We start from the raw sequence: 18,238 nt of genomic DNA, 5'->3' as shown, positions 1-18,238 counted from the left end.
GGTAAGTTTACTTGTCCTCAGACGTAAAAACACAGAACAGGTCGACTGTTCGTTACGAGCCGTGGCAGTCACAGGAAACTTGTACGTTCTTTATTTTTCAGTTTTTAAATTATCTTTGTTTTTACTTCCTGCTCCCGTGGGAAAGGAGTTTAAAACGTCCACACACGAATGACCAACTCTCTGTGTGTGTATATGTGTGGGTGTGTGTGTGTGTGTGTGTGCATGTGTGCGTGTCTCAGGTCAGCCCTATCTCTACAGGGCAGAGAGAGAGAGAGTGATAGATAGGTGGAGCGAGATCACGGTGCTGAGCTCAGCAGAAAACTCCCCACCAGATCCTGTCAGTCCTCCCCCTCCCTCCTCCTTCTCCTTTCATCCCATCACACCATCATGCTATCTGTCAATAAAACGATGAAGAGTAGGGATGAGGGTGTGGGGGGGGGCTGGAGGCGAGGGGGTAGATGGATGTCCGGTTTTGAAGCTGATTGCTGCCTTTGTTCAGCAGGATTTTCAAATTGAAGCATTTGACAACAAAGAGCCGGATCGCTCCCTCGCTCCCTCCCTCCCTGCTTTAACACGGAGAGCCTCGCAGGGCTTTGTGGAAGAGCTTCTGTCCCCCGAGAATAGGATGGGGGGGGGGGGCAGCAGAACATGAACACATCAGAGAGGAAGAGGGCCACAGCTTGTTGTTGTTGGTAGATGCTAATGTTGCGTGCTAACTGCTCTCATATACAATGATGACATAAACTCCTGTTGTGAGCTAATATTGAATATGTAAACAGAGACAAGCGGTGCTCGGCTGCTCGTCAGGCTGTTTGTTGGGAGCAGTGGCTTCAGAGTCTCATTTATAAAAGCGACTCATTTTTGTCTTTTTTTAAGGAGGGCAGTAATTTTATCACCTCCTGAGCCAATTCATCCGCCCGCCACAGTTAACAGCTCTGAGCTGAACAGAGTCCCACTACTGCACACACAGGTGGGGCAATTTTAAATGCATACACCTGTGCACTTACTGGAGTGTTTAACGAGGAGCTAAACAACAACACCTGTCCGCACACAATCCCTGCATCATGCGCTTCAGGGTGAGCTCAGAAAACGTTCCCTGGAAGCTGCAGGAGGATCATATGTCGAAGCTAATCTGCTGGTTCTGCTCGGCCAGAAAATCCCAGTGACTGATGCAAACACACAGTCACTCAGAATTTCTCCTTAAAATATTCTCCCAGGTTATTGGTGCTTTAACGTGGAGTTAATCAGGCTGTTCAATCAGTTGTGTTTTTGAAACGCAGGAATATTCACACGAGACATCTAGCAGGACGATAAGTGAAACTTATTTTCAAGGTCTGTCCCTCTCTTGTCCTTCACCTCCATCGGCACCATCTCTCCGTCACTTTACAGTTTTTGTTTTAGAAGTGCAGATTTAGCACAGAGGTTTCTGTTGGTCTAGTTTCCAGGGGAGAGGAGGTCCAGGATATAGCCTAACCCCGTCACTGGAAGAATGTGATAAAACTTATGTTATGCTTGTGGCGTGACGGGCGGTCAGATGTCCAGTGACGCGTTGTGTTGCAGCATCTCTTCAGGCAGGAGGAAACACATTTAATAAGAGTCAACCTTTACTTTTTAAATGTGCACTTTGGATGATTAGAAGCTTTAGCCTTCTTTTCTCGTGTGCAGCAGCTTTATGAGACAGTAACTGCTGCCGCAGCAGGCTTTCATTGGAGTGTCCGTACTCCCATGAAGTCTCCTTCACTGCTGGAAGTTTCTTGTCTCCTTTAAGGAAACCTGAAAGTGTCAGTGAGGAGCTTTCACAGCTTGTCCTCCTGATTTTTATCAACATGTTTAATGCACCTTGTTCAGCCTCCAGGTGTGTGTGTGTGTGTGTGTGTGTGTGTGTGTGTGTGTGTTCACTGGTTATATAAAAATGTCACCGTATCCGTACTGACACTCTCTGTCTGTCCGTCCATCAGCGCCCATCGCAGCCGGCACCGGGCCAAACTTCTCGCTGGCCGACCTCGACAGCTCCTCCTACTACAGCATGAGCCCAGGAGCCATGAGGAGACCACTGCCCAGTACCTCCTCCTCCAGGTACACACCAGCACACTCAGCACCCTCCTCCTGTTGTTCATGTGACAATTTATCAGTTTTAATGACTGCAGTCAATCAATCGATTGACTAAGGTCAAAGTGTTTCTCAAAGAGGGAAACATGCGCGTCATAGAAAACTCTAAACAATGATCCAATAAGTGCTTTTGTAAAATAGAAGAAGTAGAAAACTGATTCTATAATATTTCATGGAGCACCTGTAATAAAATAAATGGGACGCAGAGTCTGTGCAGTGACTCGCAGCACCTGCGCCCTGTTTAAATAACCTTTGTTGAGCTGTCAGCGGACAGAATGGTGAGGCGTCAGTGCTGAGTGTAAGCGCCACCTAGTGGCCCGTGGACTGACCTTTCAGCAATGCTGGAGAAGTCGCTTCATCATTGGCCGATGTTCCCAAACCAGAACTCGAGATGGCTTCATTTCGTTTTTTACTTCCAAACATTCAAATCCAGATGGTTTATGTTCCAGCCGTACAGTGCTCAGAGGACACACAAACAAAGAGTTGGTTGGATTTGTGAAATGAAATGACTGCAATGGACAGATGCAAGGATGACGACGGTCACACCCTCGTGCAGTGCACTGGATGGATGCTGTATCACAGACACGATAGGACAGCTGTCAGTATTTCACTAACTCACCTGCAGGGTGTGTAGAGTGTAGAGGCTACGGCAGCTTTGGTCTGTGCATGAACACTAACTGTTTGTTCCTAATGTGGCTTAATGTATGTTAGAGCACACACACACACACACACACACACAGCTGATTGGTTCTGATCTGACCCCCTAAAACAGCCCTTAGAACACATGTGTCAAAGTCAAGGCCCGCGGGCCACATCCGGCCCGGCGTACATTTATATCTGGCCCGCGAGATCATTTTATATAGATATATTATTATTGTTATGCATGGCCTGGCGATAGGAGGTGCTAATAATATACAAACAACAGATCCCATAATGCAGCGCTGCAGCCTCCTTGCCGAACGCTAGGCTATTTGGGAACATTCCCGCGTCAATCAAGTCAAACTTTTGTTATTGCGAAGCTAGCCGCTCACAATGGTGGAGAGAAAAGTTGACTCTGAAAGCAGAGCCTTTCAGCGCCAGTGGGTGACTGACTATATGTTTACAGACATTGCTAGTAAACCCGTGTGTCTTAATAGTGTTGCTAATGTGGCTGTAATTAAGGAATTTAATTTAAGACGGCACTACGAGACAAAACATCAGGATAAGCTGAAAAACCTAAATGCAGAGAAGAAACTACAGAAAGTAGAAGAGCTAAAGAAGAATCTGACATTTCAGCAGACTTGTTTTCACCAGAGCAAAATCACAAAGTGAAGCTGTTGTGAAAGCAAGTTTTATTGTAGCAGTGGAGATAGCCAAATCAGCCCGGTACCACTGTAAAGAGCTGCATGATGAAGGTGTGCGACGTCTTGTGTCCAGACAAAATGCAGATTTTGGCAAATGTGAGCCTGAGGAGAAATACGATTGCTGATGGGGTTTGTGAGATGGCCACTGATTTAAGAACACAGTTGTGTGAAAAAAGCAGAAACTTTATCGCATACTCTCTTGCTGTGGATGAAAGTATAGACATGATGGACATTGCACAGCTGGCCATCTTCATCCGTGGAGAGGAAATATTGAACATTAAATCGATGCACGGGACAATGACAGGAAAAGACATTTTTTAAAACGTATGTCAAAGTGTAACAAACTTGTTGGACTTACAACAGATGGAGCGCCGGTGTTGTGCGGTGAAAAAAGCGGACTAGTCAGCAGGATGCGAGTAAAGATGCAGGAGGAGAACTGCACTGGTGGGTTAACAGCATATCACTGCATCACACACCAGGAAAGGCTGTGTGGTAAAATGGAGCATGTAATGATCACCGTAACACAAACCGTAAATTTTATCCAAGCTAAAGGTTTAAATTACCGTCAATTTCAGTCTTTTATGTGGGAAATAGATTCAGAGTTTGCCGACATGCCATCATACAGAGGTCCTTTGGCTGAGTTGGGGAAAAGTTCTCAATAAGAGTTTTTGAGCTCAGCAAGGAAACCTGTCAATTCATGGACATGACATGTATGATGCGGTGAAGGCATTTCAAGTGAAGCTGTCACAAATGCACCAGTGCAACTTGCCTCACTTTCCCTGTTGCCAAGTAATGTTGAACCAAATCAGCGCACTTTGCTGAACTGCACCTGTGCAGATTCAGATGGAGCTGCAGTGTAATGATACACTCAAGGGAAAGTACGACACTGAATGGCCCGCACAGTTTATTAGTTCCACTCCTGAAGCAATGCTCCGTCTACATGCGGCTCCAACCTTGTGTTTGCTTTCATTTATTTTTTTCTGGGGTTTTGGCAGCATGTTCATATTTCTAACTTGCATAATTTTGACAGGATATATTTTTATGAAGAGCAAAATATTTAAAGTTAAAGTTTATTTTTTTAAGTTTATTTAATCTGGAATAACATTCCTGTCTGTTTTTATTCATATTTGTTTAAAAAACATTGTTTTAGTGTGTTCAATAAATGTTTATCTTGTTTGGCCTGCGACCTAAAGTGTGCCTTGAGTTTTGGCCCCCTGTGCAATTGAGTTTGACACCCCTGCCTTAGAAGGTACTCACAACTCACTGATATCCTCACAGTGATGGTTTAAACTCAAATGATTATACAAACACACTCTCTCTCTCACTCACACACACACACACACACACACTCTCTCACACACATATGCTTGCAGGGTTTGCCCTGACCTCTTCTCTTAAATCGATGCGGTCGCAAAAGTCGTCTGTCTGCTGAAATACCTGCCCTGCAGCGCACACGCACGCACGCACGCACACACAGTTAGCTGAGTGTGTGTGTGTGTGTCCTCTGTCTTCTACACCCTCTCCCCCTCTCTCTTCTCTGACTCCAAACGCATCTCCAGAGACCTCCCACACACACACATTACCACACACACACACACAGAGATCGCTGTGAGGCAGTGAAGCAGATCCATATGGAAATATTTAAGTCTTTACTAATGTCAAAGACCCTCCATTCATACAAACACATCTCAGTGTACAGGCAGAACACACACACACACACACACACACACACACACACACACACACACACACACACACACACACACTGTTAATGTTTTAACTTCCTGTTAAACAAACAGATCTGGCCAGTGAGGTGTAAACCTGCTGTCTGTGAGTCGTTGCTCTCATTTCTCAGGCTTAAACCTTAAAGTAAAGCAAACAGAAAATGTGTGAAATGCATAAATAACTGCACAAGTACACAAAGACTACAGCTGGGTTTGGAGGGTAAAGGAGGACATGTAAATTTATGTCTTACAGAAAGGTATGAATTCAGACTTTGTCCTTCCTTTTCTTCCTGTCAGGGATGCTCTGGTTTATCCAGTGTGAGCATCCATCAGATGCTGCTGTAAGTTGATGCCTGAGAGTCATTTAGTCCACGGGACGTGTACGGTTTGATCTCATGTCAACCCTCCTCGCTGCTCTTTTCTTTTTACCATAAAACGCCACATTGTCAAAGTTCACATGGAGTCAGCCAATCAGTGATGTCAACAAATGAGCACTGGACTCCAGTGAAAGCAAAAATGGCCTCCATGGAAAAGTTCAAGGAAAACACCACTGCTAGCCAAGAAGATCACAAAAGCAAACTGCAAACAAACATCTGGATGATCTCCGAGACTTCTGGGAAATCTTCTGTAGACTGACAAGACAGAAGCTGAACTTTGTGGAAGGTTTCAGTCCCATTACATCTGCATCAAACTAACAGCTTTGTTCCCTTAATGAATGAAATCATCATTTAAAACCTGCACTCTGCATTTACTCAGGTTCTCTTTATTTGATGATCTGAAACATGTGAGTGTGACCAATATGTGGGGAAAAAAGAAATAAGGGAGGGGCAGGTAGGTGAGATTGAACAGTTGGATGTGTGGGAGGGAGCCTGATGTGCTGGTCTCAGGTTTGGGTGGGACTTCAAACAGCTGATAGCAGGAATCAGAGGGGTCTGTGTGGGTGTTTAGGACTCCACCTGTTCTCCGTTTGAGCTCTGAGCTGGAGAACAGCGGGGTTAATAATGGGAGGAGTCACCAATGCTGCTCTGTCTCTCTGCAGCTCTGCCAAGAGGATAAAGTGCATGGAGGAGGACGTGGACAGCCCGGGGGAGGAGTCCTACTACCCAAGCCAGGGTCGGTCTCCAGGCAGCGGCAGCCAGGCCAGCAGCTGGCACGACGTGGAGCCAGGTATGTAACCACACCCCGAAACGAAACCCCAGCCGCCTCCTCTAATAACAGCCCCGCCATCTTAATACCCCATCTGACCCCGGCCCTAACACTCCCCCCACCTCCACCATGCAGACTCTCGTCATCACACATCCCAGAGCTAACCTGCCGCTCCAACGCAGCCCAGCGGAGCGATGCTACCATGGTGCAGTGTGCAGTTGGTGCTTCCAGCAGGGTGTGTGTGTGTGTGTGTGTGTGTGTGTGTGTGTGTGTGTGTGTGTGTGTGTGTGTGTGTGTGTGTGTGTGTGTAAGAGTGATTTTTTTAATGTTTTGTCAGAGAGTGTGATCTCTCGACTGCCTGTCTCATAAAGAGGACGTCACAGGTTTGATCCTGCACACTTGCAGAATCAGATCCAAAACAGTCACATAAACAGGAAGCAGCCTCCAGCATGCCTCCGTGTAGCTCAGTGTGAATCTGAACAGTTCAGAGACACAAATCTGTTCAGTGAGCCTCACGAAGCCGAGAAAGGGGGGAAAAATTTAATTCGCATTAATATGTCATTAAACTGTCATCTCAGAAGAAATCCATGTTTTTTAATTTGTCTTATAATTATTATAAATTAGTCGATTCATTCTTCACTTTTAATTACTTTTTCAACAGTCAGGCAGTTTGTTTAGTTACCCTTAGTTACCTTTAATTTTTGTATTTTTACGTCATATTTTTAAATATTTCTTTGGTGGGTTTTTCTAGATAGAGAAGTCAAATTATACATTTAAATTTCAAATGTTTTGATATAATATAAATAATAATCTGGCATTTGACAAATATACAAATATCAGTCAAATAAAATATATTTTAATACAAAAAGTCTTTACGTTCATTTTGACATTTTTATTCAGTATTTTTATGATATTTTATTTCAGTGAATGTTGCGTTTTTCAAATATATTTATAGATATTCTTTGCGTGGCTTTTATGGGTTAGAATGATTTTATATTTTGTTTGCCAGGTGTTTGTTTGCCATTTTGTTAAATGGGTTGGAAACTTATTCAGTTACATGTTTTAGTTTTTATTCTTAATTCAATTTTACATGATCATTTATTTATTTTTAATGTTCGTTAAAACTATACTGTAATTGTTATTGAACTTATTAAAATATTTAGATAGAAATTTTATTCTTGCATTTAAAAGATGTGAATATCAATCAAATATAATGTTTATTAATAATATTAGAATAAGAATATTATATTTTTATAATTGCTATTATGAAGGTATTTAAATTTTCTTTCTGTTCTCTATGTTTCTTTTTTTTTTAATTTCTTTAAAAAACATTTTTTAATAATATTTTGGAAATTCGAGCAGACCCCCGCGAGTACCCGGTTCGATTCCCAGCCGAGCGACCATCTGCTGCATGTCGTTCTTCTCTCTGTGCTGTTTCCTGTCACTCTCTCTGCTCTCAGTCTTTTGAAGGAACAAAAATGTCCAGGAAGATATGTGCAGAATAAACTGCTTTCCTAATATAAATTCATTTTACAGAGATGTTTAGGTTTCTGTTGAGTATTTCTATGATTTCAGTACAATCAAATCTATTTTTAAAGCAGGTTTACAGCTACAACAGAAGCACGTCCACTCTGGTTCATACTGAATTATAAATCACAGGTTAGCTGTCTCAAAGGAAACTAAAAATATTTTATTTTTATTTGCGTTAGAAAAAATAGAAAATTGCTTTAATTCTCAGTTATTATTTATTATATTCAGTTCATTGCATTCACATTGTTCCAGTGCATTTTTGGTTTATTTTATTTTTTACTTTCATTTTTGCAGACTCAGAGATTTTGTAGTTTTATTTTGGTAACCATGTTCTTAAACACACACGCATACACTGATTATATTTATGAGTTCCTTCCTCTTCCTGTCTCCTCTTCCTCTCTCGGCCAGTGTATTCATGCTACTTTTCCTTTCCGTTTCTTTTCTTCCTTTCCTCCGTCTTGCGTTGGAAAGCTGGATATAAGCTGCGTGGCTCTCTAGCTAGCTCTTTCATCTCCCGACAAGGTAAAGACGTCAACACGCCTCCTCACTTCCTGTCTACATGTCTGTGAAACCGCCTCCTCCTCCTTCTCCTCCTTTTTGTCTGAGTTTCCGTCTCGTGCCCCCCTCAACCTCCTTCACCTCCCCACCGCACTCCACCCAACCCTAACTCCACTCACCTGGCAGCATGCTGATGATGTCACTGTGGCACGTCGATTTTGTTTAGTTTGTGGACGAGAAAACCAGCTGGATGGACAGCAGGACAGTTTGTGTCTGTGTGCGAGTGTGTGTGTGTGTGTGTGTGTTGAATGTGAATATGTGACATGGTAACGAGTAAAGGTGTTGTTAGTTTGTGTATCAGGAGACGTTTGAATCTGATAAATGACCAAAACTAACCACAGATTGTATATTAAAGATGGAAGGTAACTCAAACTGGTTTTCAGTGTGAGGCAGCCTAATGGCTGCTGGATGAGAGGGTGGAGCTCTAACTTACTGCTAATTAGTAACATCAAAACCCTTGAATTTCACTCAGCAGTCCTGGAGCTCCGCCTTTTTGGACGCTCTGCTAGTACAGGAACCTCACAGCAGCCAAGTTATTGGTCAGTTGACGTCATTATGACAGTCCAGAGGTCGAGTTCGGGTGAAGCCGAGCAGACAGCTAGCGGCTACAGCCACCTGTGTCACCATCCACCTGTCAATCAAAGAGGCCACACCCCTAATTATTATGAAGGGCAATATTATCTAGAGACCAAACAGTTTCTGGATTGTGTTGTATTGGACAAAGGTGGATGAAGATGGAGTTGCCAAGCAGAAAGAGAAGAGGAAGACCTCAGAGGATGTTCATGGATGTAGTGATGGAGGACATATTGGTGTGAGAGAGGAGGATGCTGGGAATGATGGAGGCAGACGATCTGCTGTGGAGACCCGTTAAAGGTCTCCACATTTAATTAAATGGTTGTGGGTTTTTATGTTTATTTTATTGTGTTGTTCCATTTTCATTTTGTAATGTTTTACAGATTTTTATTTGAAATAACATGTTTGGTTAAATTATTAACTGGGACACATTAAATAATGGCTAAATGGATGATGAATGAATGAATCATAATCAGTGATGGATTGATGGATCATGGATGGATGGATGATGAAGGATAGATGGATGGAGGATGCATGGATGGATGATGAAGGATGGATGATGGATGGATGAATGATGGATGCATCATGGATGAATGATGATGCATCATAGATGGATAAATCATGGATGGATGACGAATGATGGATGGGTTGATGATGGATGGATGGATGAATAATGGATCACGGATGGATGGATGGATGGATGGATCTTGAATGAATGATGGATGATTAATAATGGTGGATGCGTCATGGATGGATGATGATGAATGATTGATGGGTGGATGGATAATGAATGATGGAGGGATGGACGATGGATGGATCAATCATGGATGACTGATAGATTGGATGGATGGATGGATGGATGGATGGATGGATGTGGAAACAGGATGAGGAAGAAGATATTGAACAGCCTCAGTTCCACCTGACAAAACCTCTTCGGTCCTTCATCACACTCACAAACAAACAACCCCCTCTGCCTCTTCCTCCTCCTACTGCACCTCTGCCCGTCACTACAAGCCCCACCCCTTCCAGGTAGACCACAATCTGTGTTGTTCCCTCTGTTCACAGCTCGTCTCCGAGCTGTGGAACAATCGTGTGTTTGTGCTGATAATCAGCCATGCAGAGCCTTATTTGCAGTAAAAGTACTTCAGAGTAAAAGTACTCCATTACAATAAAAGTATTGCATGTAGAAAGCAGCCAGCCCGGGTTCAAATCTGACATGCGGCCCTTTGCCACATGTCTCCCGCCCCTCGTGTCACTCTTCACTCCACTGTGTAATAAAGGCCAAAAATAAAATATTTTAAAAAGCTGTATTGAAGATGATCACTGTTGTTCCTGTGATGAACTAATTCAGCCTGAACTGCATCTATCTGGTAGCTATGGTAAAAATTAAAATGTGAGCAGTCAAGATGTTCCCGTCTGCTGAAGCTTATTAAATATTTCAAATAAAAATCATCACATGTAAGTGTGTCTCGATATTAACGGCAGCCAGGTTATGTTTGTTTTTATCCCAGCTGATAGCGTTTCACACTGCTGAGCTGACAGGAAAGAGAAACAGCATGTCTGAGTTTCACGTCTCTCAGAAAACTGACTTTTTATGTTTGAATAAAAATGCTGCCGGCTGGCCCATCTGACACACAAAGAAATAAAAATAAATGATGGGCTTTAGATCATCACTCACATTCACATTTTTATTTGGTTTTGTGTGTTTTTATTTATATATTTTGTTGCACACTTTTCATGTCGATATTATTATTTTTATAAAATTTCAGGCTTTTGTTCTTTTTTATATTTTAGTGTTTCATTTTATTTGTCATCATTTTTACTCATGTTGTCCTTTTTTGCTGGTATCTAAAAACTTAAAAAGGTTCAGACACACTAAACTCTCTGACACCTGCAGCCTGTGACTCAATCTCCAAGCCCCGCCCCTGATCTCTAAGCCCCACTCCAAACCACCACCTCCCAACTCCTCCCCACATTGGAGGTGCATAAAAAGTGTTTAAAGAATCAAATCTGCCATGACCCGCTCCTCCTCATCATGATCATCATGGTTCTTGGCAGGGATGCCGTCACCCGCCAGCGCTCTAAAGAGGTCAGAGAAGTCCGGTTTCTGCGGCACTGCGCCTTCACCGAGCGGCGCTTCCTCCACCTCCTCCTCTTCTTCTTCCTCCTCTTCCCCCCGAACGGCTTTCACACACCATCACCGGCCCGTCATTACCGGGCCTCGAGGTGAGGTCATCCCCAGAAACCTCCCTCACCCGCCTCCCACCACACACACTCACCTCCTTCACCCCACCCCCACCCCCGTCAGTCTCTGTGGATTTTGTCAGGAGGAGGCACCTGTAGACACACACCTATAGGCTGTAGGCAGGGCACTGTGTGTGTGTGTGTGTGTGTGTGTGTGTGTGTGTGTGTGTGTGTGTGTGTTATGAGAGCATCCTTCCCACCTCACACCTGTTCTTACGTCCCACCCACCCACCACTAACCCGTCTCCTGCTCCTTTCTCGTCTTCTGATTGGCTGAAATAATCTACCACAGAAACACACTTCCTCCTTATGTGTGTGTGTGTGTGTGTGTGTGTGTCTGTGCGGCTGTTGAGTCTTGAGAAGTGTTTTCCATAATAATAATCTGCAGATAATCCTCATTCATCACTTTACCATCTAATCTGGCGAGCAGCTGAAAACTCACAGATCAGCTAAAAAATGATTTTTAAGATGACAAACTTTCTGTGTAGTACAACAGGAAGCAGAGGGGTTATAAAATAATCTGATTTACTGAGCAGCACAGGCGCACCTTAACGATGCGTCATGTGATGCTTTGTCCAACATGAGGAAATGAAATCCTCACATTTAGTGTGATTTGCTTGTAGTTCAGGTCTCAGTGAAGTTTGTGCAGGAGAGCCGATAAAGTCGTCACATTACATGTTAGAAAACATTCCATCTTAAAAGCTGCAACAGCCGTCAGAGCTGTGACGAAGATTAGTAGGCAGCAGGAAATCCTGCAATTTCGCTGCTGAAAGTTAAATGTTTCACTTTTTCGAGCTTCTTATTATTTCATCTGTTACCAATTAAAAGGCCTCAACACCGAACACTGTCACGTCTTTTATTGTGAAAGCTCTGCAGGAACGAGTTGAAGCAAACTCTGAGAGATTTTGAGTTGAGGTGGTTCAGGCATCTGACAAGGATGCCTCCTTGGCGAGGTTTTCCGGGCAGGTCCCACCAGGAGGAGGCCCCGGGGCAGACCCAGGACACGGTGGAGATTATATCTCTCGGCTGGCTTGGGAACGCCTTGGTGTTCCCCCGGACAAGCTGGAGGAGGTGGCTGGGGAGAGGGAGGTCTGGGCTTCTCTGCTTGGGCTGCTGCCCCCGCGACCCGGCCCCGGATAAGCAGAAGAAAATGGATGGATGGTCTGAAGATCACTTTTGGCCTTTCTTATCAAGGTCTTTCCTCCACACCCCCTCTCTGCACCTCCAGTGATGGAGTATGGAGTATTTCTGTATTTTCTCCATCCTCACCTCCTTTAAAATTCTTCCACATGTGGTGAAAATGAAGGAACTCTGCTGTTTTAATTCTTTGCCTTCTTCTTATCGTTTATCAATCCACCTCCTGATGGAGAATATCTTCTTCAAGGAATAGTTGGCAGGGGAGAGAGGAGGAGGAGGAGAGGGGTGTCTGAGGTAGTGAAGCGAGGCAATTTGCAAAGTGGAACTAATCCCAGCTCTTTCTTCTGTGTTCGACATACCACACACACCGCTGCTGCAGCGCCGCTGAAGGCAAATCCTCCGCTTTGCCGTCTCGCCCGAAGAAAGACAAGAAGATCGATATCAGAGAAGTTCACAGATTCAGCTGATGACAGGGAAATCACACACTTTCATCCTACAGCTGAGATAGACGCTGAGATGTGGGAAGGGGGCTGATTTTACGCTGTGATTGGATTGGCCACCTGATCTATGCTTTAGCAAAAAGGAAAGTGTGAAGACTAATCTGAAAAGCAGAGATAGTGTCTGTCTCCCGAATCCAAATTGGAAGCTGGTTCCACAGAGTAGGGTCCTGAAAACTGAAGGCTCTGCATCCCATTCTACTTGAAAATACTCTAGGAACAACAAGTAAGCCTGCAGTCTGAGAGCGAAGTGCTTTAATGGGGTGATATGGTACTGTAAGGTCATTAAGATAAGATGTGTCCGGATTATTCAGCAGGAGCAGGATTTTAAATTCTGGATTTAACAGGGAGCCAATGAGGGGATCTGAGGAGAAACGTGCGTGTTTTTATCTTTGGAAGTTGGTTTGTGGGTGTGAGATCCACTGGTTTACTCTGTCGATCACTGAGGCCATCAAATAAATGAAGTTGGCACAATGCATCGGAAAAAATCCCAGAAACAGGATGTGGGACCAAACTAAATCAAACACACACACAGGTGGCTGAGCATGCCTGCACACTGAGTGAGATCATTTCTATTAATGTACACACACTCTGTCCCCGTGTGTGTGTGTGTCTGTGGTTACAAGAGAAAGAGAGAGGGCAGAGAAAGCCATCCATCCAATGATTACTGTAAATACACTGCTACAGAGCACATACACACACACACATACTCACACACACGGGCGGTCAGTGTGTATTGTCAGAGTGATAAATCACAGCAGACTTTAAGTGAATTAGTGCAGCAGCTTTAACTCTCCTTCCTACGCTCCCTCGCTCTCTCTCTGTCATTTCTAATGTCTCTCTATCTCCCTCGCTCCCCCCTCAGCATCTTCTCTGCACTCTCCTCAGACCTCCATACATCACAGGCCTTAACGAGGCCTCATCCGCTAACGAGCAATCAGAGAGTATTAGACCAATTAGAGCCTTAATTAGACTGAAGGAGAGAAGGAAGAGGAGGAGCCACGTAAATGATGTAGCCTCACCTCCATACACCTGTAGTGATTGACAGCTGGGGTGTCCTGTTGTCATTGGTTCATCTGCTCTGTGTGTCCATCGTCATGTATCTGCATGTTAAGCCACGCCCCCTTAATAAACTTAATAAACTCCTTGCTTCCCACAATGATTATGTCTCTACCTTCCTCCCCCAACTCTCCTTCCCTTTAATCATTTAATCTCTTCCTCTCTCTCTCCCCCCTCAGCGAGCCCCCACGCTCCCCCTTCCAGCCTCCACTTCTCCTCCTCCCCCATCCTGCAGCAGCCTGGCTCCTACTTCTCCCACCCAGCCATCAGGTATCACCCGCAGGAGACGCTCAAGGAGTTCGTCCAGCTGGTCTGTCCTGACTCCGCCCAGCAGGCCGGACAGGTGGGCTTCCTCAACGTAAGCACGCACAGAGACACAGACACATGCACGCACACACACATGTACACACACACAAACACATCTGAGCTGGGTTTTCCAGCCTCTGCAAAGGTGGGATCTGTTTGCAAAAGTGCTGCAGTGTGTGTGTGTGTGCCTGTGTGTGTGGCCTTTGTACTGCAGTGAGATAGTTGATATATCTAAGTCTAGACACTGAATCAATACACCTTCCACACACACACACACACACACAGGCAGACACACACACACACAGGCTCAGACACACAAACACAAACACAGAGCATCTGCTTTCCGTTTTTCCTACATGTTGGCCCGACTGCAGGGCGATCCCGATTGGAAGGCCGAGCCGCCTCTAACTTAACCTTAACCCCCGAGCACTCGTTCTCTGCCTGGTGTCGACTGGATGAAACAGCTGATCTTTTTCTAATCGTTACTAAGAACCGATTAAAATTGCGCGATAGTCACACTGAAATTTGTTGGAAACTGAAAGCATATTTTGTTTTGTTTTTTAACCTGGATAAAAACCAGGAAAAGAAAGCAGCCCGTGTCCTGTTTGAACACTTTGTCAGCTTTGCATTTCAAAAAATTAAAACCCATCATGTCAAATTTCTCAAATTCTAAAATGCGATGTTTGGGACAAAAAAAAAAAACTCACAACCTCACACGCACACAGATATAGCCGCTGGGAGGAGTGTTTCCACTATAGACACGCCCCTTTCACTTAATTGCAGAGTGTCACCAAGAGATGGGGCTTTCTTCCAAAAACCCTTGACCTGGATCGTTAGCTACAGATGGTTTTCTCACTTTTATTGTCGGGTCTTTGCTTTATACTCTAAAGCTCGCTGAGGCCACTGTTGTAAATAAAACTGAATTGAATTTGACATTCTTTGATAGCTGTCGCTGTAAAACTCTTTACCCATTAAAATATAAAAACTTTAATTTTTAAAAATGTAAAATAAAGGATAAAACTTCACAGTCTATTTGGCCATCCAGACGTTTTATACTGCAGATCACTAAAACTGTTTCCAGTAAAGTTCTTCATTTATCCATTTCAATCTAATCTAATAAATAAATAAAAAATTTTAAAAAAGAAATAAGCTTCCTCATAGATCCCAAACCAGATGTGGAGGTGATTTCTGAGACTGGTACATCTTCATTTATCATTTATTCTGTTGCTTGCTGGGCTGTTGCCTTTTCAGACCTCTGTTTGAATTATAAGCGCATCCTTCATCGTTTCTGTTAAGTTGCAGCTTAATATTCTCATTCATTCTTTAGATTTCTTTAAACTCTCATGTTGTGCAAAAGTCTTGAGCGAAATGTAATTCCTCTATAGTTTGTATAAGAGAGGCCGGACTTTCACCTGCCCTCCAGGCTGTATGATGGTTCCAGAATTGTCCTTTGGACATCCTCGTACCTGAGATGGGGATGTTTATGAAAGTTTATCAGAATAGTGTTACCTTGATGGATGTGCCTGGGTGTGTAACTCTTATCAGCTGAGTTGTCCAGGGGCTGGGATGATGTCTTTGGAAATGTGCGACATAAGCAAACAAACAAAGCAACCTCATGGTGCCTTCCATAAAACAGGACATCAGAAGACTGCCAAAGAAATGGAGTGCAGACTACTGTGTAAATTTTAATAAATGTAAGGTTTTCCTGTTTGATCTTCAGTTTCTGTTGAAAATCTTTGTTTCAAAAAGGAGAGACGCACTTTCACAGTTACTCCAAGATAAAACGAGTAATATTCTGATGTCAGAGTTTTCATGTACGCGGCGCTGCACTGAAATCTGTTTCTCTAAATGAGCGGCCTGACTAAACTAAACATGCATGTTCCGTCACGTCATTGCACCAAGTAGAAATTACTTCTGCATGTTGTTAATTTACACTCTGGTATAATTTTTATGTATGCAAACTTTAAAAACAGGATTTCAACATTTGTAAAAATCTAAATGCAACCTATGTGATGAAATTTATTAAAGGACACGGCGGTGGCGTTCAAACATCGCAGAGATGGGGGGTTGCTGCTTGTCTGTAGGAGGCTCGGAGCACGACAGTTGAACAACAAGCACTAAAATGAGAAAAGTGAAAAGTCCGGGAATATACAAAGAAAATGATTCCTGTTCGTGAGTTCAAATCACAGTCTGCGTTCTCGCTCACCTGTCTGTAAACGTTGGCGCTAAAATTCCTGCAGTGATTTATCACAGATGTGCAGAGCGCTGAAGGAGAGTTAAAAAATAGAAGCGGTTCACAGCTGCAGTTTACTGCACTTTAAATCCAGACATTATTAGTAAAACTACTGTTAATATATTTAACAAACTGTGTTATTAAAGTGTTTATTTATGTATCCATCATCAGGATTCTAATAAATTCAATAATTGCAGTGAAAAAGCAGCTTTAAATGCTCAGGACTCATCAGTACTGAAGGTCAACGCTATGATTCTCTTCTAATTCTAGGATCTATGAACAAATTGAAAAGGTCTCGTGTAACAAGCTTGTAAATGAATACGCCTCCACCCTGCTCCCCCTGATGGATACACAAGCCATTACAACTGATTTTCCTAAATGCTGCTTAGAGGTCTTACTACCCGATGTTGTGTTGTTCCCGTCATAGGCGGGAATATCATTACGGTCCCTCAGGGAGTCAGTCAAACTGATCAGAGAGTCGAATCACAGTAAATAAAGAGTAAAGTCAGAGGAGAGCAGCCAATCAGATGGCTCCACGCCTGAGGAGTAGAGCTGAGTAGGTGTCCCGGTGTCTTACTGATTTGAATCCCTCCTCGGTCCTTGCTCTTTGTTATGGTCAGTTTTCTTTGAAGGCAAACATATTTGTCCCTTTCTTTTTTTTCCCACTTCTTTGTATGTTTCTTCACATCCACTCTTATCACCCTGCTGTCTGTCAGTCTTCGTATTAAGGTGTAGATTATTGTTCTGATAAATTCAATAATTGCAGTGAAAAAGTAGCTGGAAATGCTCAGGAGGACTCGTCGGTACTGAACAGACCAATCACAGTGGTTTGGGCTGCGTTAACGCAGCGTTTCCAGGAAGGTTTCAGAAGGGTTTGTGTTTGCGACGTACCTGCAGCATTGATTTAACACTGAAGCACCTGCACGTCCTTGGGCTAAAAGCAGGAGGAATTCTGTGTACAGGTGTTTTGGATCATCATTTTATGGATGAGAACAAAATTAAACCAACATGTCCTTCTGACTGATGGAAACAAAGACGCACGTCTTTACTGCACTGACAAGACAAATATTTCATGCTTTGTGAGAGATGGTTCTTCACTTCCAGGCAGGTCTGTCACAGCAGTTTTTGCTGCATGTTCAGCCCAGGGGCGTAATTTGCAGGGGGGTTACAGTGGTAACCCTTACCCTAAACCATAACCTAACTGTAACGCTGACATTAAAACCACATTTTGAATCTCAAAACTCCCTTCAAACACACACACACTCTCACACACACACGCACACTGTCACACAGTCTCACTCTCACACACTCTCAGACACTCTGTCTCTCTCTCTCTTTCTCACACACACACACACACACACACTGAGAGGACGAGCTGTGACCGACCTGTTGATGTTTCTTTACAGAATATCGTACACATATTCTAACTGTGTCCCCCCCACCTCTTCAGCCTAATGGTAGCTCCCAGGGAAAGGTCCACAACCCTTTCCTGCCGACGCCCATGCTGCCTCCCCCACCGCCTCCTCCGATGGCCCGTCCCGTCCCACTGCCTGTTGACGCCAAGCCGCCCTCCACCTCCTCCACTGAGGGAGGAGGAAACTCACCCACCTCACCCAGTGAGTGTGCGCGCACACACACACGGCAGATTTAAGTACCATCACGCATCACTTCTGCGTGTTTAAACTCGATTTTCCTGCTGGCTGTCACGCCCCCACACAAAAGGAACGACGCATCAGGGTTCAGTTATTAATCTGATATTTAGTTCTCGTGTAATCTGTGA

At 43.8% G+C, this 18,238-nt stretch overlaps 1 protein-coding gene across 10 annotated transcripts in view; it reads left to right on the top strand.

Annotated features, from left to right (window-relative positions):
• nfia (nuclear factor I/A) overlaps window positions 1–18,238 on the top strand; it is a 154,630-nt gene that overhangs the window by 118,659 nt on the left and 17,733 nt on the right. For 3 of the 10 annotated variants that reach the window (XM_004557001.3, XM_004557004.3, XM_076880610.1), the window contains exons 5-10: window positions 1,959–2,076; window positions 6,216–6,343; window positions 8,324–8,374; window positions 11,042–11,209; window positions 14,099–14,277; window positions 17,909–18,074. In XM_004557001.3, the coding sequence (XP_004557058.1) occupies window positions 1,959–2,076; window positions 6,216–6,343; window positions 8,324–8,374; window positions 11,042–11,209; window positions 14,099–14,277; window positions 17,909–18,074 (810 nt within the window). The remainder of the gene's footprint in view (window positions 1–1,958; window positions 2,077–6,215; window positions 6,344–8,323; window positions 8,375–11,041; window positions 11,210–14,098; window positions 14,278–17,908; window positions 18,075–18,238) is intronic. The other 7 variants (XM_004557005.3, XM_004557007.5, XM_004557006.3 and 4 more) reach the window with 5 other exon arrangements.

Source organism: Maylandia zebra, linkage group LG23, assembly GCF_041146795.1.
Source record: "Maylandia zebra isolate NMK-2024a linkage group LG23, Mzebra_GT3a, whole genome shotgun sequence".
Classification (NCBI taxonomy): domain Eukaryota; kingdom Metazoa; phylum Chordata; class Actinopteri; order Cichliformes; family Cichlidae; genus Maylandia; species Maylandia zebra.
This window is presented reverse-complemented; position numbering and strand designations above follow the sequence as displayed.